This window comes from Artemia sp. Qi Xiang Cuo, chromosome 2, assembly GCF_049724085.1.
Source record: "Artemia sp. Qi Xiang Cuo chromosome 2, ASM4972408v1, whole genome shotgun sequence".
Classification (NCBI taxonomy): domain Eukaryota; kingdom Metazoa; phylum Arthropoda; class Branchiopoda; order Anostraca; family Artemiidae; genus Artemia; species Artemia sp. Qi Xiang Cuo.
In genome coordinates, this window is record NC_142795.1 from 28,958,457 (window position 1) to 28,982,379 (window position 23,923).

The window sequence follows — 23,923 nt, forward strand, 5'->3', positions numbered from 1 at the left end:
TTCCAATTTCCAATTGAATGAGCCCTTTTCGAAGTTTCTATGAAAACTCATTCGATACGAAGTGCCCTGGTCTAAAGAAAAAAATAAATAACATATTCTGCCAACATCGCTATTGCGCTGCCTATGAAAAGATAACTAGAACTTTCAATTTCCACTCAAATGAGCCACTACTGAAGTTTATATGAATTTTATAACTTATATGTCCCCGGGCCATCACTTAAAACACTTGCCCCAAAGCTCTGGGGGGTTTTGTTGACCCCAGATATTTGTTATCTGATTTTTGAACTATTTTTAACAAAATGGCTATCTCAAAATTTTTATATGATGTATTTGGGGAAAGAGGGTGTAGGGGTTGTAGCTGCCCTCCAATCTCTTTTGACTCTTGCTAGTGAGCTAGAACATTAAATTTACAATCAAATGAGCCCTCTCTGAATTTTGTACGAGTATCCCTTCCATAAAAACCATATATTTCCTCAGGGCATAACTTACAACGCCTGTCCCTGGACCCTGGGGGATTTTGTCGACACCGGAGTTTTTGTTATCTTACGTTTGAACTTTTTTTTAACAAAATAGATATCTAAAAATTTTTATCTGATACATTTGGAGGAAAAGTATAGGGGAGGCTAGTTGCCCTCCTATCACTTTTGACTCTTAAAAAGTTCAATAGAACTTCCGATTTTCCAATCAAATGAGACCTCTCCGAAGTCTATACAACCACCCACTCCATATGAAGTGTCATGGGGAAAAAAATAATAAAAAACATTGGAGCCGTGCGGCTAGCGTTGCCTTTGATTAAAAAAAAAACAAAAAAAAACTCGCTTTCACAATTATGGTAGCCTACTTAAAAAGTACTGAAAATTGACTTTAATCATTTCTAATGCTTTAATGTCATCTAGTTTTTCATTGCAGACATCTTTTCTGGTTTCAATAATGTTGAAACACCATCTTAAAAACAACTTTTGAGGCTTCAACAGATATCTAGTTTTGATCAATAGTTAAAATGTGCAATATAAGTGATAAATAAATGAGTTTAGTGACTATTATTTGAAGTGGCATTCAAGCAAGATAATAGGGCCGTTTTTTAGCACTAAGGTCTTACATCTAAGATCTTTCATCTTTCTGCAAAGTGTATCGTTTTTTCACCTCATCTTTGTTCTAAGATCTTACAGCTCACTGGTGTTAGCAAAATACGTGAAAGACGCCATCTTTCTGCCATATAGTACAATGATGAGAGAACTTTGATGATCTACTCATCATTGTTCTCAGACCACTGATCAGAAGAGAATGAAGAAAGACGTTTGCGCAAAAACGGCCAAAGATATAAGATCTTAGTTCAGAGATTTCACTTTTAAGCGTTTTCTGACAAAAGATGTAAGATCTTAGCACATTGATGAGTGAAAAAACAGCCCTAATGATTATATAAAGTTCAGACAGATTAAGTGAAACAAACGCATAATGACCTACCAGTCGAACGCGTCAAGCCCCAAACAACAACAAGTTAAAATATTTTAACATGCTACAGTGTAGGCAGGCGCGTAAATTTGCATGGAGACAGGGAGGATCTCTAGATCTTGAAAAATACTTTTTTTTTTGTATTTTCCTTGAAATTGATCGGAAAACAACAAAATTTTTCTCCCCCTCCTCTAGATGTTGAAGAGTAAGGTTTGTCCCTGGCCCTCCTTAACTTACGCCGCTGAATATTGGTAACGTTGACCCTCTACACAAAAATCTATTTTGTATTTTAGACTATTTAGTATCTATTCCCGATATAGCAATGAAAATACAAAAATGTAATTGCGCTAATTCTTAAAAATTTTGAGTGAAGGAAAAATACCACAGTATTTGTAAATGCATCTACATATGCATTGCCCTTTACTTATATATTAGCTTTCGACTAATGAAACAGCTTTGGCTAAGTATGTATTTTAACTAAACCCAGTAAAAAAAAGATAACCCTATTCGTTTTTTTTCTTCGGAGACTAAATCTAGAAACTAAGCAAGAAATAAATTTAGATCGACTACCTATGTGAATAGTAAAATGCAATCTCTTCAACTATCAAAAATACGACTAGGTCTAAAAGTATTTGATGGAAGGTTGGAAGTATATGCAAGTCTTGGGCGCCTCTGTACTTGAAACATTTGTATCCCATGTATGTAAACGGAATGCCCACTGCTATCTGGTTGATAAGTACTTGCCATATAACCTAAAAGTAAATAATAAGACTTTAGAGTAAGAAAATCTAGAGTCAACAGATTTCAAATTGGAATTTTGAGCTGATGAGTCACCATTCAGACAACTATTTTATGGGGCCACAGTCGCGATATGGTAGCAATTGACTTCGTTTAATATATACTAATGGACGACTTATACTAAAGTTTATACAACAATTAGTGTCTTGTTAAATCGAAAAGATTTTTCAAGGTATATCATCCTAAAAAGTTGGATGAGTTTGTGGTAAGGTAAATAAAACTTTCATGGGATTTAGGCCATAATATCTATAATTATTCATATGGTTTATCTTTTTGTGCGCATCCCCCCTCCAACTATTAAAACTCCTTGTTATATATAGCTAAACGGATATGTTTAACTAAATATAACTTCATAAACCAAGTATTGGCCCCTAAAACAATTGTTTTGGCATTAACAAAACCTTGTTAACACTGCTTAACTAACTCAAATTAATAGCACCTTTCGTGAGCTGCCAAGGCCCTTGGAGGTAAGGATCAACATTTATGGAGGGAATAATTCGACTATGCCCTACCTCTAAAGTTTGTATTTACTACATTTTAAAAATTTTATAGAATGTTGTAGCTATTCTAATATTAAAAACTAGTTCACCTTCTATTGGATCTACTATATGCATTAAAAAACAACAAGATTTCGACCGATTAGATCTTATATGAGCGATACCAGTAGGAAACTTGTAGATTAGTTAATACCCATTATAAGATCAATTTCAGAATCTAATTTTAATTCATTTATTTAACACATACTGAATAAATAGCCATTTTGATCTAATATCGCAAAGTCCTCACTTGGGCGGACTTTTGATCTAAAGCAATGATGACGATGTGTACAATAGGGGGGGGGGGAATTCGGCTGGAAAAGGAACCTTTTAAACTGTCACTATATTTGAACTTAAGACTTCCTCTTTGACAATGATAAGCTGAAGGGTGTTTCTAATATTTTGATCGTAGGCTATACCTAAGTATTTCATTAAATTTCTTGGGAAGACTTTGGTTTGTTTACCAAAACATATTTGATGGTTTGTTTATATCTTTAGGTGCCACGGTACCGAATTCTTGGAACTCATTCTTCTGAAAATCAACACTGAAACGAATATTTTTATATGGTTTTGACATATATTCAATATTGTCTCGGACGAGAAAAGGATTAAACTTAACGGCAAAAAATTATCTTCCGTAAAAGAGAAGACTCATGTCACAAACATCATTACTAAATCCTCCTGAAAAACTCATAGGTATAACTGATGTCAACATGCTAAATAGTACATTTCTCAGGACAGATCCATGGTTAAACACCACAAGTAAGCCTGATGGGACCACTAAATCCTTCACGTGCCATCCAAATTGTCACGCATCTTAACGAGTACGATTGAGACAGAGTGCTACTATGCATGTATTAATATCGTACTTTATTAGTTTTAGCAAAATCTGAAATTACACTATCGAGTTAAAGACAGTTGAAACATATATCCTACATCTAAATGTGGAAGACATACGTGGAATCATAGAATTAAAAAATAATTTTTTTTAGTAGTTTGTGAACCAATTCAAAATTAAGATTTCGACAAAAACCGAATTACCGGTAGTCGATCAAGCTTATCTCCGAGATCTTGGAGCAAAGAAGTAACTCCAAAATCTTAGTCAAGACACGGTGATTGGCCTTTGCCCAGTAAACTAGTTTATTTTTTAACCCTTTCCAATATTTTTCGTACATTTTTCTGGCAGAAAAATGTGCCCTCTTTCTAATCCTCTTTCTATTCCTCTTTCTAACGAAACGTTGGTTGTCCCCAAATGGGATGGGGAAAGTCGCAAGGAAAAACATAGGGAAATTAGAACTTCTTGTGGAGGGTGTAAAGACGAAAAATTTGAATAAATAAGGATGGAAAAGATGGCATTACTCCCCCTGCAATTGGGATGCTCAATATACAGTTATTTGATACTTTTAGATCGATTGCCTATCTAAGAATTTTCAATCGATTGTAAGTTGGTCTTCTTTGGGGAAAAATTGTAGTTTGGTGTCACAGAATGATAGAAAACGGCACTTAACCGTGGCATAATTTTTCGGTCACTAATATATTTGCCAAGAACATTTGATTTCTGTTTGAACGAGCTGTCTTCAGTTCTTCTAGGGCCATTTGTTCAATGCAACCACCCATGAAAAAAACAAATAAATAAACATTTCTGATCTTTATTCGGAGAAAAATGCAAGATTCCACATTTTTGTACTAGGATCTTGAAACCTGTACATTAGGGTTCTCTGATTTGTTTTTTTTAAGGTTGGAATTTCCATTAACATTGCTTGACTTTTAAGGGATGTTTCCTCCCGTTTTCGAAAGTCAGACAATTTTTTTGGGGCTCGTAGCTTTTGATGAGTAACATTAAACGTATTGAATTTTAAATATTTGGAATCAGCATGAAAGCTGGGTTTTTGTTATGTATTAATTGTTATCTATATTCCTTTTTTAGAGTTTCGGTTATAATTGGCCCAAGACTCTCCTTACTTACAGTTTGTTACCACGAACTGTTTGGAATCTTCAAATCATCTTAGGATTCTTAATTGCTTAGTCCAATAGTTATTCAACTTCCTGACATTTCAAATTTTCAATGAAGTTTAAACAGTGTTTTTTTTTTGTGCTATAAAATAATTCAAACCCAAATCCAGGCCAAGGCTTTCCAATGTTTCTTCCAAGTTCTATACCAAAATTCAGCAGGTTTCTTGACTTCTTTAATCCGAGGATCCTTGTGACCAGCTTCTTGAGTCCCAATCTGGACCTTGTAGCTAGGCACAAGTGACCTTCTGGCAACCTTTAAAGCATGAAAGATTTCAATTCTCTAAATTTTGAGTGGGGCTTGATCTTTGATGCCGTTGAAGAACAACTGAAGTGAGCCTCTAACTTTGTTTTAGCCCTTCATCACAATTATACGCCACAGGATCGGTCTTGTTCCAGTTACTTTGCTAAAAATGCAACTGTTTAGCAGGAGTAACAAGTTTCTGGAAAGCGACACAAAAAGCAAGACTCAATTACTCGCTGTAAGTATGATAGAAATCAAAATGGATGTCATGAAACAAATGGAAAATAGTTATTCCATGATCCATATTGCTATTAGCCCCACTGTTATGTGAACTGCTGGTCTTTGTTATATACGGAAAATCCATCAGGTAAGGATGCAATAATAATGTTCCCCAATTTCATAGATACGGAAAGGTTGTACTAGAAGTCACGACAAATCAAGAAAAGTCATCTGCCAAACTACACACCGGTTGATTAAAGTAACTGCAAGCTTACTGATAACGCTTCACGGAGCGATCGCCATTCACATATGACGAAGGTATATGTTAACAAAGGAGAAGTTGGTCATCCCAGCAAACTCAACTGCAGTATAAAACTCACATGATTATGCAACTGGCAAGGAAAAATCGTCTACCATAATCGCACTTCCACATTTGGATCTACCAGGGGAAAATTGGCGTTTGGCCTCAGGTATATTGATTGGTTTATGCAGAAATGCCTGAAAGAGGGCCTTGTGTTGCCTTTAGTTAGCAGGTGCTCCTGTGCACACACTACGTTTTAAATGGACAACAGGGTTCTCTTGGACACTGAATTTTTCCAGAGTTGTCTCCATAGATGTTTTAACAAAAGACACGCAGCTTATTCGTTTTTGAGCCTGCTGTGGTTTATTCATAGCTTGAATAATTTGTCAAACATTAAAGACGCACTCTTCATGTATTCAATTTCAAGTGAGTTTCATGAAGATTGGCGACTATGTTGCGCTAGAAGTGAAGACCTAATCCTGAAGTGGCTTCACAGTTCGATCGGAATATTGAGTCTGAGCTTTGAGCGACGCCTAAATCGGTTATATTGTGATGTCACTACCGTCTGTTTAATGTGTATTGAAATTTAAAGAAAAAGTTTTCTTCTGGAATAGATGAGACAAGTGCTTTGCATTTAGAGAATGGTAGTGAATTTTTGCATGTACATCTTCCTTTGTTGTATGAGATGATTTCAGTGCTGGTATAGTACAAGATAACGTTCGTACGAAAGTGATACACCTACTTTAAAGAAGGGTAGGCCTAGCACAAGTTGCACTTCTTATGGTCCGATCAAAGTTTCTAGCGTTATGTCGGAAGTAATTTGAGTTACTGATTGTTGATTCTATTGTTGGTATTTGTAAAATGCCCCTTTCCTATTTGGATTTCGTCGAGGATTGAGTTGTTTCCAGAAACATAGTCGCTGTCTATGATTTAGAAAAATTGTGAAACAGCCTGCGATTTTTTTTGCAATTAGTAATTTTGATAGTTCAAGTTCCATTTAATTCCCTAAAATAACAATAACAAAACAATATCCCAAAGGGCTAAATATTCCGTTATTTAGGAAACGACTTACAATAAATAAATAGTGTTAAAACTTTGCATATACATACTAAACAAGGCCTGAATTTAAATCTATAAGGAAATGAAATGAACTCACCGACAGTCCCCACGAAACAGCGACCCTCCTATCACCCGACAATCAAAAACAATTAAAAGGTTTTCTTCTTTATCGTGGATCCAGCGCTAACAAAACAGCAGCCCAATAATATAGAAATCCTAAGACAACTAAAACCTGTTTGATATTTACTCTTAATAAAAAACTTTTCATCTGTATCTTAAAGGAACCAAGCGTTCGGGACTGCCGGATCTAAGCAGAAACCAAGTTCCAAGCACGCCCCAAAGTCACGGTCAGTCAGAAGTCTGAACGAACAGAGGGACTAGCAGGAATCATCACATTCTCCCAGTTACAAACTGTGTACAAATTTACTTCTCTTACTAGTTGAAATAGTCCAGAAAAACAACATGGGAGATTTCCGTGGAAATATTGGTATGCCGACGAAGATAAAGATATGACATAAGTATCCTTTATCTTAAGGAGATCAATAAGAATGTGTGTAGTCGACTTGTGGACTCTTTCCGCTTTCTCATGAAGATGATGAACAGAGTCAAGTATAGAAGGAAATCTAGACATCCACACAGACGAACTGTAACATATATAAGGGTAAATGAGAGAGAAACATAAAAGACGGAGGATAGAGAAAAGAAATAATCACTTTAATTTTTGGATGATTCCAAGTCCACAGGAAATTTTCACACTTATTGCCTGAATATGCCACTTAAACGATAGATTTTTATCCAACAAAAATCCCAGGAATCGCATATATCAATTCTGAGGGCAACTTATGGAGCTTCTTAGTGTACGAAGCTCAGTAATTGTGGGGCAGCTTCAACGTTAAAGCTAGTTGAATTATGTAAAACCAATATCTTCTCAGTCATTGCTTGAAGCTTAAGAATAAGGGATAATTCATCCGCTGGAGTAATGTCGTCTGAAAATGCTACCAATTCTTCTTGATTATCAGATGTGGCTACCGACGTAGTCTGAGAGTAAAATTTATGACAAAATCCACAGCACATAATGGTAATTTGGGTGTGAAAAAGTCGGTAGAGGTTGTTCACATAGATAAGGAAGAGGGTTGACCCAGTACTCCTTATTCAATTGGAACTTGTTCGTCTGTATCTTCCATGGCAATAGATCTGTCAGCGAGATATGAAGAGAACCAAGACAGTACTTCCCCACGCACACCATGATGAGGAAGTTTACCAATGAATATCTTGTGTGTAAGGCTATCAAAAGCTTTCTTTACATCAAGAAAAATGGCTGCAGGAATGAGATTAAAATCTAAAGACTGTCATATAAACTGAAGAAGTGTATTACAAGCACGTTCTGTAGAAGGCTTTGCACGAAACCCAAACTGATGCTGATAAGAAATTTTTTTTTATTTCTAGAAACCTCACTAGACGTTTGAGTATCGGCCTTTCAAATATCTTAGAGAATACTGACAAAAGAGAAATCTGTCTGCAGTTTCCACGGTCCTCACGATCACCTCCTTTAAATAGAGCTATCACACGTGCCAATTTAAGACGTCGGGGGAATACAGCTAGTTGAAATGTCCTAACGGCTAGATTAAATGGCAAAGTAGGGTGATAATCGATGGAAGAATATGTTTGATTACTTTAGCAGAAAGTAATGCTTTTGCGTAGTTAATTCCTTCTTATGCGATTTTGAATTTGCTTAATCGAGAGGTTAAATGCCGTGGTCTTACCTCATTTACTGTTACTAGCATCATTTCGGGATCTTCTGACAGCCACGGATAAGAAAAAGATTTGAATACTATTTTCTCAAATTTGCCAAGTTCCTTTTTTAACTCCCCAGTTGGTCTCAAAATCGTTTCCTTATAAAAAAAAAAAATGTTTGTCGACCCTATTCTTAGTGCTGATAACCTGGTCTCTAATCTGTGTCGTAAAAAGATGGACCACCCTTAGATGGGTGTTCTTTTTTGAATTATTTGTAGTCAATGTTATGTAATTTGATGTATAGTATTTTTTTCTCTCTTTTGTATTCCATCGTTTTCGCTTTGTGTGTTGATGAAGTATTTTATTCATTCATAATGTAAATTCTCAATGGTCAGCGTGCAGTAAATATTACCTTGACACAGTCTTTATTTTGTCAATTTTCACTGCTTAGCATAGACGTTGAGGGAATTCACAAGGACCAATATGGAGGTATCCTACCGTTTTTCAGAGAATTTGTTTTTGCATACGAGCCAATTATTTAGAATATCTTTCCTTCTTGACTTAGGGTTTTTTTTTCAAGCAAATAGTTGAGGGAAATTTTCTATATTACTTATTTTTAACTCCCAAAAATCACAAAGCATTCTTCACTCGATAATAAATGGTTTTCCTAACCTGAACTACTTGAAATGATCAAACATAAATATAGCCTAAGATTTATTTTCTATTGGGGTTTGGTGTAGTTGTCTATTTCTTTGAATTTTTAAATTCATTTTCTATTTGTTGCATAGATATGAATTGCAAGGTTAACAACGTAGCCACCAAAAATAGGAAGGTGATGGAACTTTGGAAGCTTCAGGTTTTTTTTAAATTATGTTTAAAAAAACTTAAGTAAACAATTTTACGAAAGATAGCAATAAAAAGTTAACCGACCCTTATAAGGCGTTGTTTGTCAACAGGTTCATTGGTACCAGGCTGAGTTTTAAATCTTCGCAAAAACTGTGGGACATTAGTTGTATCTAACAGGATATATATGCAACCAAAAGTCCAATATACAAGGAAGGTTAAAGCGGTCGTTCCTGCAACGAAAAATGATGAGTGAGATAATAGAAGCATGAAAGAAACAATTATTCAATCAAAATTTAGCTGTTATGTTTCTCATTGCAAAAGTGATGATGTATAGCTTTGATCAATCTTGTGCACAAGAGAGAAAAGGTGGCAGTTGATTCACTACCCTCGTAACACAAAAGCTGATTTCATAGATCTTTGATAAAACCTCTAGTGTCAATAGTTTGAGATTTGATTCAAGGCCATGTCCAGTGTCTGAACGCCGCTTAAACGTACACATGGAAAACCACTTAATTAGTACTTAGAATAATTGGGATTTTTGTTAGAGAAATGACCTATTTTTGATTTTTATTTTCTCCCTAATAATTTCTGAAGAACTCCTCTTGGCCCAGAGGAAGTCTAAGCTCAGGCCCTTTCTTAGTCCCATCTAATTTTCTACTGAATTTTTCTAATGTTGTTTTGTACTTCTTTTAATTCTAAAGATAACGCAATAGAGAAGTTAAAAAAAGAACTGTATAGTTGAGGCGATGAGGCTCGAAACAATACTACAGGACAGGGAGAAGGGTAACATAGACTCACAAGCCATATCCTCTACAAATAGGGCGAAGGAAAGATTTCCTTGGGCATAATGAGTATATAAAACGCTTATGAGCTAGTAACTACTAAGGTACAAAGCGATCTTAGCAGAATGAGAAGCAAATCCAGGTTCCGCTACTGATTATAGCTATAATAAGGCTAGATACACAAGGACAAAAACTGTACAAGAAAGAAGATATACAGAGGGAGAGAAGAAGAGAATAGTAGATATTTTCTAAGCGATACATATTAGCTTTTCACAAAAGTCGAAAAGGAACAGTACAGCGGTGACCTGATTTATAATAGAAATAAATATGGACCTTACTATCAAGATCACTTTGATTCCTAGTCAGTAGATCTTAGGTCATAGTAATATCTGCTTTAAAGTGAGTAAATACAGAGAAAAAAAGAAAATATCACAGCATAGTGTTGATAAGGCAGTTACTTTCAAGGGGGGCAAGGCTTGTCTTTCAAGGTATTGTCCGTAGCATATATTTTCAGCAACTTTCATAAATGTAGGAAGAACATTTTTTTTCAAAATTTGCATACTCTATTCGCATTGTACAACGTAATTTTCTACATTAAAAACCAGTAAAATATACACACTCCATTTTCTTTCGTTTCTAAGCTCTTTGGTCGTATTTTTTCATTTTTTCTCGTATTGGCGCGAGACTTTCCACAAATATCGTACGATTAAAGCAAAACAAATAAAAAATACAATGTGTGAAACCATTCAAACCTTCTGCGAGGTGGGTACTATACCTAGCATTTTACCATGAAAATTGCCAGGTTAGTATTGCTTAGTAAATGCTGGTTAGTATTCGACCAGGCACGTACTGGGGAGGATTGGGACAATTTAAACAAAAAATTAAAAAATTAGCAAAATTATAGAAGAACAAATTAAAATCATAAGGAAAAACTTTTAAAAATTTTGGTTTCATAAGGGTTTATGACTCGAAGACCTCTACCTTATGTACGTACCCGATGCTCATACATCCAAATTTGTCTCCAAAAATAACGTGGTAAAGTAAAATTATCCTAAAATAATCAGCAAAATTACCAAAAACATAAAAATAGAGCTCATCATCTCCAAAACAGCCTATAATCTTGTTCCAATGATTCTGCCAATAGTGACCACTGTTCCTCCAAAAGATTACGAGTTGGCTAAAGAAACAATAAAAATGTAATCGAATTGATTTTCTAAATCTTTTCTTAGGTTCCAAGTTTCTCCATAGATCCCAGCACATATTGGTAACATTAAATATGGAGATTTATAGTGCTCCACGTGGTAACTAGTAGGGTAAGAGGTACCATTTTGCTCGGTGCCATAGCAATCTCCATGTTATTTGCTTGGTTTATGTTCCTTCCTATGCTATTCTAGGAGCTTATGTTCCTTGGCGTCTTTCCAGAGCATGTACTTATGGATTCTAGCCGACTATGTTCCTTCCTATGCTATTACAAGGGCTTATGTTCCCTCCCATGCTATTTTAAGGGCTTATGTTCCCACCCATGCTATTCTAGGAGCTTATGTTCCTTCCTATGCTATTACAAGGCTTATGTTCCTTCCTGTGCTATTACAAGGGCTTATGTTCCCTCCCATGCTATTTTAAGGGCTTATGTTCCCTCCCATGCTATTCTAGGAGCTTATGTTTCTTCCTATGCTATTACAAGGCTTTTGTTCCCTCCCATGCTATTTTAAGGGCTTATGTTCCCTCCCATGCTATTCTAGGAGCTTATGTTCCCTTCTATGCTATTCTATGGTCCCTCCCATGCTATTCTAGGAGCTTATGTTCCTTCCTATGCTATTACAAGGGCTTATGTTCCCTCCCATGCTATTCTAGGAGCTTGTGCAGTCAGAATTTGTAAATGTATATAATTTTTTTTCTTTCCGTATTTTCAAAAATAAGGCAAATTTTCTCAAGCGCGTAACTTTTGATGAGTAAAACTTAAATTTGTTTCTAAACTATTCTATAATAATCCTATTTCATTTTCGTTCCTTAACATTAACCAAATAAGCAGTATATAAAAGAGTAGTTATAACACAGAAGTAGCAAATAGTTTATCATACGTTTTTATAGATTTATAAACCTTACTTGTAATCTCTCTTTTAAGCAAGATGTTTTCCGATACACATATTCCATTATTTCTTTAAACAAAGTCTATATAAACAAATCACGATTTCACACTTGATGGTCGAACAAACGTTCTTAAACTGGGATGTGTTTTGCACTTAGCTTTGTGTATATTTAATCCTTTATCAGAATAAGCCATCGGGAAGGTTGAATACTAATCCGACAGGTATAATTTGAATGTTAATCGCTCATTAGAAAGTGGATTTCCAATAACCATATGTTTTTATCTTAGATGAAGAGCGATATTAACACAGGAAAAAAAATTCTTAATAATTTAAAATGAGACAACGCAGTAATATCAAAAACATTATTTGGACGAAACCGCTTTAGACATTTCGGTATAACAGTTAGAGACCTTTTAAAAGATGATTTTAGAATGTGTTTTTTCGAAGTTCATTTTGAATTTCTGTCATGAAATGCAAGAGTTGGAATATTTCAGTAGTTCTTTGTTGTGCTTTACCTTGTCACAGTTACATTCTGTTGATTTTCATAGTTCATTTTGAATTTCTTTCATTGAAATGCAAGAGTTGGAATATTTCAGTAGTGTTTTGTTGTGCTTTACCTTGTCACAGTTACATTCTCTTAATTTTTCATAGTTCATTTTTGAATTTCTTTCGTGAAATGCAAGAATTGGAATATTTCAGTAGTGTCTTGTCGTGGTTTACCTTGTCACAGCTAAATTCTCATGATTTTTCAAAGTTCATTTTGAATTTCTGTCGTGAAATGCAAGAGTTGGAAAATTGGGGTCTTAGTCCACCAGCCTGAATGGTGGAAATCCACTAGCTCAGTATTGGGGTCTTAGTCCACCAGCCCGAATGGTGGAAATCCACTAGCTCAGTATTTGGGTCTTAGTCCACCAGCCTGAATGATGGAAATCCACTAGCTCAGTATTGAGATCTTAGTCCACCAGCCTGAATGGTGGAAATCCACTAGCTCAGTATTGGGGTCTTAGTCCACCAGCCTGAATGGTGGATATCCACAGCTTTACCTTGTCACAGTTACATTCTCTTGATTTTTCGAAGTTCATTTTGAATTTCTGTCGTGAAATGCAAGATTTGGAATATCTCAGTAGTGTTTTGTTGTGCTTTACCTTGTCACAGTTACATTCTGTTGATTTTCATAGTTCATTTTGAATTTCTTTCATGGAAATGTAAGATTTGGAATATTTCAGTAGTGTTTTGTTTTGCTTTACCTTCTCACAGTTACATTCTCTTAATTTTTCAAAGTTCATTTTGAATTTCTTTCGTAAAATGCAAGAATTGGAATATTTCAGTAGTGTCTTGTCGTGGTTTACCTTGTCACAGCTACATTCTCATGATTTTTCAAAGTTCATTTTTGATTTCTTTCGTTGAAATGCAAGAGTTGGAATATTTCAGTAGTGACTTGTTGTGCTTTACCTTGTCACAGTTACAATTTCTTGATTTTTCGAAGTTCATTTTGAATTTCTGTCGTCAAATGCAAGAGTTGGAATATTTCAGTAGTGCTTTGTTGTGCTTTACCTTGTCACAGTTACATTCTGTTGATTTTCAAAGTAAAATTTTAATTTATTTCATTGAAATGCAAGACTTTGAATAATTCATTAGTGAATTGTTGTGCTTTACCTTGTCACAGTTACATTCTCTTATTTTTTCTAAGTTCATTTAGAATTTCTTTCGCGAAGTGTAAGAATTTGAATATTTCAGTAGTGTCTTGTCGTGGTTTACCTTGTCACATCTACATTCTCTTGATTTTTCAAAGTTCATTTTTTATTTATTTCGTTGAAATGCAAGAGTTGGAATATTTCAGTTGTGACTTGTTGTGCTTTACCTTGTCACAGTTACATTCTCTTGATTTTTCGAAGTTCATTTCGAATTTCTGTCTTGAAATGCAAGAGTTGGAATATTTCATTAGTGTTTTGTTGTGATTTACCTTGTCACAGTTACATTCTGTTGATTTTCATAGTTCATTTTGAATTTCTTTCATTGAAATGCAAGAGTTGGAATATTTCAGTAGTGTTTTGTTGTGCTTTATCTTGTCACAGTTACATTCTCTTTATTTTTTAAAGTTCATTTTGAATTTCTTTCGTGAAATGCAAGAATTGGAATATTTCAGTAATGTCATGTCGTGGTTTACCTTGTCACAGCTACATTCTCATGATGTTTCAAAGTTCATTTTGAATTTCTGTCGTGAAATGCAAGAGTTGGAATATTTCAGTAGTGACTTGTTGTGTTTTACCTTGTCACAGTTACATTCTCTTGATTTTTCGAAGTTCATTTTGAATTTCTATCGTGAAATGCAAGAGTTGGAATATTTCAGTAGTATTTTGTTGTGCTTTACCTTGTCACAGTTACATTCTCTTATTTTTTCATAGTTCATTTTGAATTTCTTTCGTGAAATGCAAGAGTTGGAATATTTCAGTAGTGTATTGTCGTGGTATACCTTCTCACAGCTACATTCTCCTTATTTTTCAACGTTCATTTTGAATTTCTGTCGTGAAATGCAAGAGTTGGAATATTTCAGTAGTGACTTGTTGTGCTTTACATTGTCACAGTTACATTCTCATTGATTTTTCGAAGTTCATTTTGAATTTCTGTCGTGAAATGTAAGAGTTGTAATATTTCAGTAGTGTTTTGTTGTGCTTTACCTTGTCACTGTTACATTCTGTTGATTTTCATAGTTCATTTTGAATTTCTTTCGTGAAATGCAAGAATTGGAATATTTCAGTAGTGTCTTGTCGTGGTTTACCTTGTCACAGCTACATTCTCATGATTTTTCAAAGTTCATTTTCGATTTCTTTCGTTGAAATGCAAGAGTTGGAATATTTCAGTAGTGACTTGTTTTGCTTTACCTTGTCACAGTTACATTCTCATGATTTTTCGAAGTTCATTTTGAATTTCTGTCGTGAAATGTAAGAGTTGTAATATTTCAGTAGAGTTTTGTTGTGCTTTACCTTGTCACAGTTACATTCTGTTGATTTTCATAGTTCATTTTGGATTTCTTTCGTTGAAATGCAAGAGTTGGAATATTTCAGTAGTGTTTTGTTATGGTTTACCTTGTCACAGTTACATTCTCATGATTTTTCAAAGTTCATTTTGAATTTCTGTCGTGAAATGCAAGAGTTGGAATATTTCAGTAGTGACTTGTTGTGGTTTACCTTGTCACAGCTACATTCTCATGATTTTTCAAAGTTCATTTTTAATTTCTGTTGTGAAATGCAAGAGTTGGAATATTTCAGTAGTGACTTGTTGTGCTTTACCTTTTCACAGTTACATTCTCGTTGATTTTTCATAAGTTCATTTTGAATTTCTGTCGTTGAAATGCAAGAGTTGGAATATTTCAGTAGTGTTTTGTTGTGCTTTACCTTGTCACATTTACATTCTGTTGATTTTTAGAAGTTCATTTTGAATTTCTTTCATTGAAATGCAAGAGTTGGAATATTTCATTAGTGTTTTGTTGTGCTTTACCTTGTCACAGTTACATTCTCTTAATTTTTCAAAGTTCATTTTGAATTTCGTTCGTGAAATGCAAGACTTGGAATATTTCAGTAGTGGCTTGTCGTGGTTTACCTTGTCACAGATACATTCTCATGTTTTTTCAAAGTTCATCTTGAATTTCTGTCGTGAAATGCAAGAGTTGGAATATTTCAGTAGTGAATTGTTGTGCTTTACCTTGTCACAGTTACATTCTCATGATTTTTCGAAGTTCATTTTGAATTTCTGTCGTGAAATGCAAGAGTGGGAATATTTCAGTAGTGTTTTGTTGTGCTTTACCTTGTCACAGTTACATTCTGTTGATTTTCATAGTTCATTTTGAATTTATTTCAGTGAACTTCAAGATTTGGAATATTTCAGTTGTGTTTTGGTTTGCTTTAACTTGTCACAGTTACATTCTCTTGATTTTTCGAAGTTCATTTTGAATTTATGTCGTGAAATTCACGAGTTGGAATATTTCAGTAATGTTTTTTTGTGATTTACATTGTCACAGTTAAATTCTGTTGATTTTCATAGTTCATTTTGAATTTCTTTCATTGAAATGCGAGAGTTGGAATATTTCAGTAGTGTTTTGTTGTGCTTTACCTTGTCACAGTTACATTCTCATAATTTTTCAAAGTTCATTTTGAATTTCTTTCGTGAAATGCAAGAATTGGAATATTTCAGTAGTGTCATGTCGTGGTTTACCTTGTCACTGCTAAATTCTCTTGATTTTTCAAAGCTCATTTTGAATTTCTGTCGTAAAATGCAAGAGTTAGAAAATTTCAATAGTGAATTGTTGTGCTTTACATTGTCACAGTTACATTCTGTTGATTTTCAAACTTAATTTTGAAATTCTATAATTGAAATGAGCGAGCTCGAGAATTTAAATAGTGTTTTGTTGTGCTTAAAATTATCACAGTTATATTCTCTTAATTTTTCAAAGTTCATTTTGAATTTCTTTCGTGAAATGCAAGAATTGGAATATTTCAGTAGTGTCATGTCGTGGTTTACCTTGTCACTGCTAAATTCTCTTGATTTTTCAAAGCTCATTTTGAATTTCTGTCGTGAAATGCAAGAGTTGGAATGTTTCAATAGTGACTTGTTGTGCATTACCGTGTCACTGTTACATTCTCGTGATTTTTTGAAGTTCATTTGTAATTTGTGTCGTGAAATACAAGAATTGGAATATTTCAGTGGTGTTTTATTGTGCTTTACCTTGTCACAGTTACATTCTGTTAATTTTCATAGTTCATTTTGAATTTCTTTCGTGAAATGCAAGAATTGGAATATTTCAGTAGTGTCTTGTCGTGGTTTTACCTTGTCACAGCTACATTCTCATGATTTTTCAAAGTTCATTTTGGATTTCTCTCATTGAAATGCAAGAGTTGGAATATTTCAGAGCGACGTGTTGTGGTTTACCTTGTCACAGTTATATTCTCTTGATTTTTCTAAGTTCATTTTGATTTTCTGTCGTGAAATGCAAGAGTTGGCATATTTCAGTAGTGTTTTGTTGTGCTTTACCTTGTCACAGTTATATTCTGTTGATTTTCATAGTTCATTTTGAATTTATTTCATTGAAATGCAAGAGTTGGAATATTTCAGTAGTGACTTGTTGTGCTTTACCTTGTCACAGTTACATTCTCTTGATTTTCATAGTTCATTTTGAATTTCTTTCATTGAAATGCAAGAGTTGGAATATTTCAGTAGTGTTTTGTTGTGCTTTACCTTGTTACAGTTACATTCTCTTAATTTTTATAAGTTCATATTGAATTTCTTTCGTGAAATGCAAGAGTTGGAATATTTCAGTAGCGTTTCGTCGTGGTTTTACCTTGTCACAGCTAGATTCTCTTGGTTTTTCACAGTTCATTTTGGATTTCTTTCGTTGAAATGCAAGAGTTGGAATATTTCAATAGTGACTTGTTGTGCTTTCCCTTGTCACAGTTATATTCACTGGATTTTTCGTAGTTCATTTTAATTTTTTATATTGAAAGGCAGGAGTTAGAATATTTCAGTAGAGTTTTGTTGTGCTTTACCTTGTCACAGTTATAGTCGGTTGGTTTTTAGACATCATTGCGTATTTCCTTTCTTGAAATGCATGAGTTGGAATATTTCAGTAGTGTTTTGTTGTGCATTACCTTGTCACAGTTACATTCTCTTAATTTTTCAAAGTTCATTTTGAATTTCTTTCGTGAAATGCAAGAATTGGAATATTTCAGTAGTGTCTTGTCGTGGTTTTACCTTGTCACAGCTACATTCTCATGATTTTTCAAAGTTCATTTTGAATTTCTTTCGTGAAATGCAAAAATTGGAATATTTCAGTAGTGACTTGTTGTGCTTTACCTTGTCACAGTTACATTCTCATGATTTTTCAAAGTTCATTTTGAATTTCTGTCGTGAAATGCAAGAGTTGGAATATTTCAGTAGTGACTTGTTGTGCTTTACCTTGTCACAGTTACATTCTGTTGATTTTCATAGTTCATTTTTAATTTCTTTGATTGAAATGTAAGAGTTTGTATATTTCACAAGTGTTTTTTTTTCAGTTACCTTGTAAAGGATGCATTATAGTGATTTTCCTAAGTTCAGTTTAAATTTCTTTTCTGAAATGCAAGTATTGGAATACCGTTCCTTCAACTAAGATTAAATGGAAACATCGTAACTTAAACCTTGTATACAAAATACAGATATTTTATTCAAGAAATTATTAAAATATTGCAATTAAATAGCAAACTATTTCTTGATGTCCCCATGTATATGTACAGTAAAGAAATTTAATTCAGGAAATTAGGGAAAAAATGTAACTAAGTAAGTAACAAACTCTATGCTTTTTCGGCATCAATTGTCAGATATGTTGAATAAAAAATGCAAAGTCGGCATTGCTTTATTTAATTTTTTTACTGCATCATTTGTCGGATATGTTGAATAAAATATGCAAAGTCGACATAGCTTTATTTCATTTTTTAAGGTTAATTTAGACGAGGTTACGTGCGCGCACGTAACCTTACTTACATTTTTTTCCATAATTTCTTGATTTAAATTTCTGTATTGTGCATCCAAATTGTGGAATTCAGGAAAGAGTTTGTTACTTACTTGCGATTTTTTCATAATTTCTTGAATAAAGTATCTGTATTGTGTATCCAAGGTTTAAGTTTTGATGTTGCTCCTTACTTTCAGTTGAAGAAACGATATTCCAATTCTTGAATTTCACGAAAAAAATTCAAAATGAACTTTGAAAAATTAAGAGAATGTAACTGTGACAAGGTAAAGCACAAAAAAACACTTGTGAAATATTCAAACTCTTGCATTTCAATGAAAGAAATTCAAAATGAACTATGAAAATCAACAGAATGTAACTGTGACAAGGTAAAGAACAACAAAACACTACTGAAATATTCCAACTCTTGCATTTTACGGCAGAAAATCAAAATGAACATCGAAAAATCACGAGAATTTAGCTGTAACAAGGTAACTATTGAAATATTCCAACTCTTGCATTTCAACCACAGAAATTCAAAAATGAACTATGAAAAATTAAGAGAATGTAGCTTTGACAAGGTAAAGCACAACAAAACACTATTGAAATATTCCAACTCTTGCATTTCAATAAAAGAAATTAAAAATTAAATATGAAAATACACATACAGTATCTTTGACTAGGTAGATAACAACTACACTTTGCTCAAATATTTTAGATCTAGCCTTTTACTTCAGAAATCCAAAAATGAAGTTCGTTAAGTCCTCATAATGTAACTGTAGCAAGTGAATTCGCAAGATCACACTAGACAAATATTAAAAATCTTGCTTTTCAACGAAAAAAATCAAAAATGGACTTTGAAAAATCATGAGACTGTTGCCGTGACAAGGTAAACCACGACAAGACACTACTGAAATATTCCAATTCTTGCATTTGCACGACAGAAATTCAAAATGAACTTTGAAAAATTAAGAGAATGTAACTGTGACAAGGTAAAGCACAACAAAACACTACTGAAATATTCCAACTCTTGCATTTCAATGAAAGAAATTCAAAATGAACTATGAAAATCAACAGAATGTAACTGTGACAAGGTAAAGCACAACAAAACACTACTGACATATTCCAACTCTTGCATTTCACGACGGAAATTCAAAATGAACTTCGAAAAATCAAGAGAATGTAACTGTGACAAGGTAAAGCACAACAAGTCACTACTGAGATATTCCAACTCTTGTATTTCACGACAAAAATTCAAAATGAACTTTGAAAAATAATGAGAATGTAGTCGTGAAAAGGTAAACCACAACACGACACTACTGAAATATTCCAAGTCTTGCATTTCACGAAAGAAATTCAAAATGAACTTTGAAAATTAAGAGGATGTAGCTATGAAAAGGTAAAGCACAACAAAACACTAGTGAAATATTCCAACTCTTGCATTTCAATGAAAGAAATTCAAAATGAACTATGAAAATCAACAGAATGTAACAGTGACAAGGTAAAGCACAACAAAACACTACTGAAATATTACAACTCTTGCATTTCACGACATAAATTCAAAATGAACTTCGAAAAATCAAGAGAATGTAACTGTGACAAGGTAAAGCACAACAAGTCACTACTGAAATATTCCAACTCTTGCATTTCACGATAGAAATTCAAAATAAACTTTGAAAAATCATGAGAATATAGCTGGGACATGGTAAACCACGACAAGACACTGCTGAAATATTCAAATTCTTGCATTTCACGAAAGAAATTCAAAATGAACTTTGAAAAATTAAGAGAATGTAACTGTGACAAGGTAAAGCACAACAAAACACTACTGAAATATTCCAACTCTTGCATTTCAATGAAAGAAATTCAAAATGAACTTTGAAAAATCAACAGAATGTAACTGTGACACGTTAAAGCACAACAAAAAACTATTTAAATATTTCAACTCTTTAAGTTCACGAAAGAAATTCAAAATGAATTTTGAAAAATCAAGAGAATGTAACTGTGACAAGGTAAAGCACAACAAACACTACTAAAATACTCCAACTCTTGCATTTCAATGAAAGAAATATAAAATGACCTATGAAAAATCAACAGAATGTAACTGTGACAAGGTAAAGCACAACAAGACACTACTGAAATATTCCAACTCTTGCATTTCACGACAGAAATCCAAAATGAACTTTGAAAAATCAAGAGAATGTAACTGTGACAAGTTAAATCACAACAAGACACTGCTGAAATAGTCCAAATCTTGCATTTAAATGAAAAAAATTCAAAATGAACTTTGAAAAATCATGAGAATGTGACTTTGACTAGGTAAACCACAACAAAACACTACTGAAATATTCCAACTCTTGCATTTAAAGAAATAAATTCAAAATTAACTTAGAAAAATTAACAGAATGTAACTGTGACAAGGTAAAGCACAACAAGACACTACTGAAATTTTTCAACTCTTGCATTTCACGACAGAAATTCAAAATGAACTATGAAAATCAACAGAATGTAACTGTGACAAGTTAAAGCACAAAAAAACACTACTGAAATATTCCAACTCTTGCATTTCACGAAAGAAATTCAAAATGAACTTTGAAAAATCAAGAGAATGTAACTCTGACAAGGTAAAGCACAACCAAACACTACAGAAATATTCCAACTCTTGCATTTAACGACAGAAATTCAAAATGAACTTTGAAAAATCATGAGAATGTAGCTGTGACAAGGTAAACCATGGCAAGACACTACTGAAATATTCCAATTCTTGCATTTCACGAAAGAAATTCAAAATGAATTTTGAAAAATTAAGAGAATGTAACTGTGACAAGGTAAAGCACAACAAAACACTACTGAAATATTCCAACTCTTGCATTTCAATGAAAGAAATTCAAAATGAACTATGAAAATCAACAGAATGTAACTGTGACAAGGTAAAGCACAATAAAACACTACTGAAATATTCCAACTCTTGCATTTCACGACAAAAATTCAAAATTAACTTCGAAAAATCAAGAGAATGTAACTGTGACAAGTTAAAGCACAACAAGTCACTACTGAAATATTTCAACTCTTGCATTTCACGACAGAAATTCAAGATGAACTTTGAAAAATCATGAGAATGTAGCTGTGACAAGGTAAACCACGACACGACACTACTTAAATATTCGAATTCTGGTATTTCACGAAAGAAATTCAAAATGAACTTTGAAAAATTAAGAGAATGCAGCTGTGACAAGGTAAAGCACAACAAAACACTACTGAAATATTCCAACTCCTGAATTTCAACGAAATAAATTCAAAATGAACTATAAAAATCAACAGACTGTAACTGTGACAAAGTAATGCACAATAACACAATATTGAAAAATTTCGACTCTTGCATTTCACGAATCAAATGCAAAATGAACTTCGAAAAATCAAGAGAATGTAAGTGTGACAAGGTAAAGCACAACAAACACTACTGAAATACTCTAACTCTTGCATTTCACGAAAGAAATCCAAAATGAACTTTGAAAAATCAACGAGAATGTAACTGTGACAAGGTAAAGCACAACAAGACACTACTGAAATATTCCAACTCTTGCATTTCACGACAGAAATTCAAAATGAACTTTGAAAAATTAAGAGAATGTAAGTGTGACAAGATAAAGCACAATAAGACACTACTGCAATATTCCAACTCTTGCATTTCAAGGAAAAAAATCCAAAAATGAACTTTGAAAAATTAAGAGAATCTAATTGTGAAAAGGTAAAGCACAACAAGACACTACTGAAATATTCCAACTCTTGCATTTCACGACAGAAATTCAAAATGAACTTCGAAAAATCATGAGAATGTAGCTGTGACAAGGTAAACCACTACAAAACCCTACTGAAATATTCCAACTCTTGCATTTCAATGAAAGAAATTCAAAATGAACTTATGAAAATCAACAGAATGTAACTGTGACAAGGTAAAGCACAACAAAACACTACTGAAATATTCCAACTCTTGCATTTCAATGAAAGAAATTCAAAATGAACTATGAAAAATCAACAGAATGTAACTGTGACAAGGTAAAGCACAAAAAGTCACTACTGAAATATTCCAACTCTTGCATTTCACGACAGAAATTCAAAATGAACATCGAAAAATCAAGAGAATGTAACTGTGACAAGTTAAAGCGCAACAAGTCACTACTGGAATATTCTAACTCTTGCATTTCACGACAGAAATTCAAAATAAACTTTGGAAAATCATGAGAATGTAGCTGTGACACGGTAAACCACGACAAGACACTACTGAAATATACAAATTCTTGCATTTCACGAAAGAAATTCAAAATGAACTTTGAAAAATTAAGAGAATGTAACTGTGACAAGGTAAAGCACAACAAAACACTACTGAAATATTCCAACTCTTGCATTTCAATGAAAGAAATTCAAAATGAACTATGAAAATCAACAGAATGTAACTGTGACAAGGTAAAGCACAACAAAACACTACTGAAATATTCAAACTCTTGCATTTCACCAAATAAATTCAAAATGAAATTCGAAAAATCAAGAGAATGTAACTGTGACAAGGTAAAGCACAACAAGTCACTACTGAAATATTCCAACTCTTGCATTTCACGACAGAAATTCAAGACGAACTTTGAAAAATCATGAGAATGTTGCTGTGACAAGGTAAACCACGACAAGACACAACTGAAATATTTCAATTATTGCATTTTCACGAGAGAAATTCAAAATGAACTTTGAAAAATTAAGAGAATATAACTGTGACAAGGTAAAGCACAACAAAACACTACTGAAATATTCCAATTCTTGTATTTCAATGAAAGAAATTCAAAATGAACTATGAAAATCAAGAGAATGTAACTGTGACAAGGTAAAGCACAACAAAACACTACTGAAATATTCCAACTCTTGCATTTCACGACAGAAATTCAAAATGAACTTAGAAAAATCAAGAGACTGTAACAGTGACAAGGTAAAGCACAAAAAAGTCACTACTGAAATATTCCAACTCTTGCATTTCACGACAGAAATCTAAAATTAACTTTGAAAAATCATGAGAATGTAGCTATGACTAGATAAACCACGACAAGACAATACTTAAATATTCTAATTCTTGCATTTCACAAAAGAAATTCAAAATGAACTTTGAAAAATTAAGAGAATGTAACTATGACAAGGTAAAGCACAACGAAACACTTCTGAAATATTCCAACTCTTGCATTTCAATTAAGTATATTCAAAATGAACTATTAAAATCAACAGAATTTTGCTGTGACAAGGTAAAGCACAACAAAACACCACTGAAATATTCCAACTCTTGCTTTTCACCACAGAAATTCAAAATGAACTTGGAAAAATCAAGAGAATGTAA

The 23,923-nt window shown here is 33.4% G+C and overlaps 1 protein-coding gene across 2 annotated transcripts in view; it reads right to left on the bottom strand.

The window, feature by feature from the left end:
* LOC148955101 (fatty acid hydroxylase domain-containing protein 2) overlaps positions 1-23,923 on the bottom strand; it is a 95,757-nt gene that overhangs the window by 26,467 nt on the left and 45,367 nt on the right. The window contains exons 2-4 of one of the 2 annotated variants that reach the window (XM_089108054.1): positions 11,055-11,158; positions 9,284-9,429; positions 2,023-2,204 (exon numbers count right to left, since the gene is read on the bottom strand). In XM_089108054.1, the coding sequence (XP_088964180.1) occupies positions 2,023-2,204; positions 9,284-9,429; positions 11,055-11,158 (432 nt within the window). The remainder of the gene's footprint in view (positions 1-2,022; positions 2,205-9,283; positions 9,430-11,054; positions 11,159-23,923) is intronic. The other variant, XM_089108055.1, reaches the window with a different exon arrangement.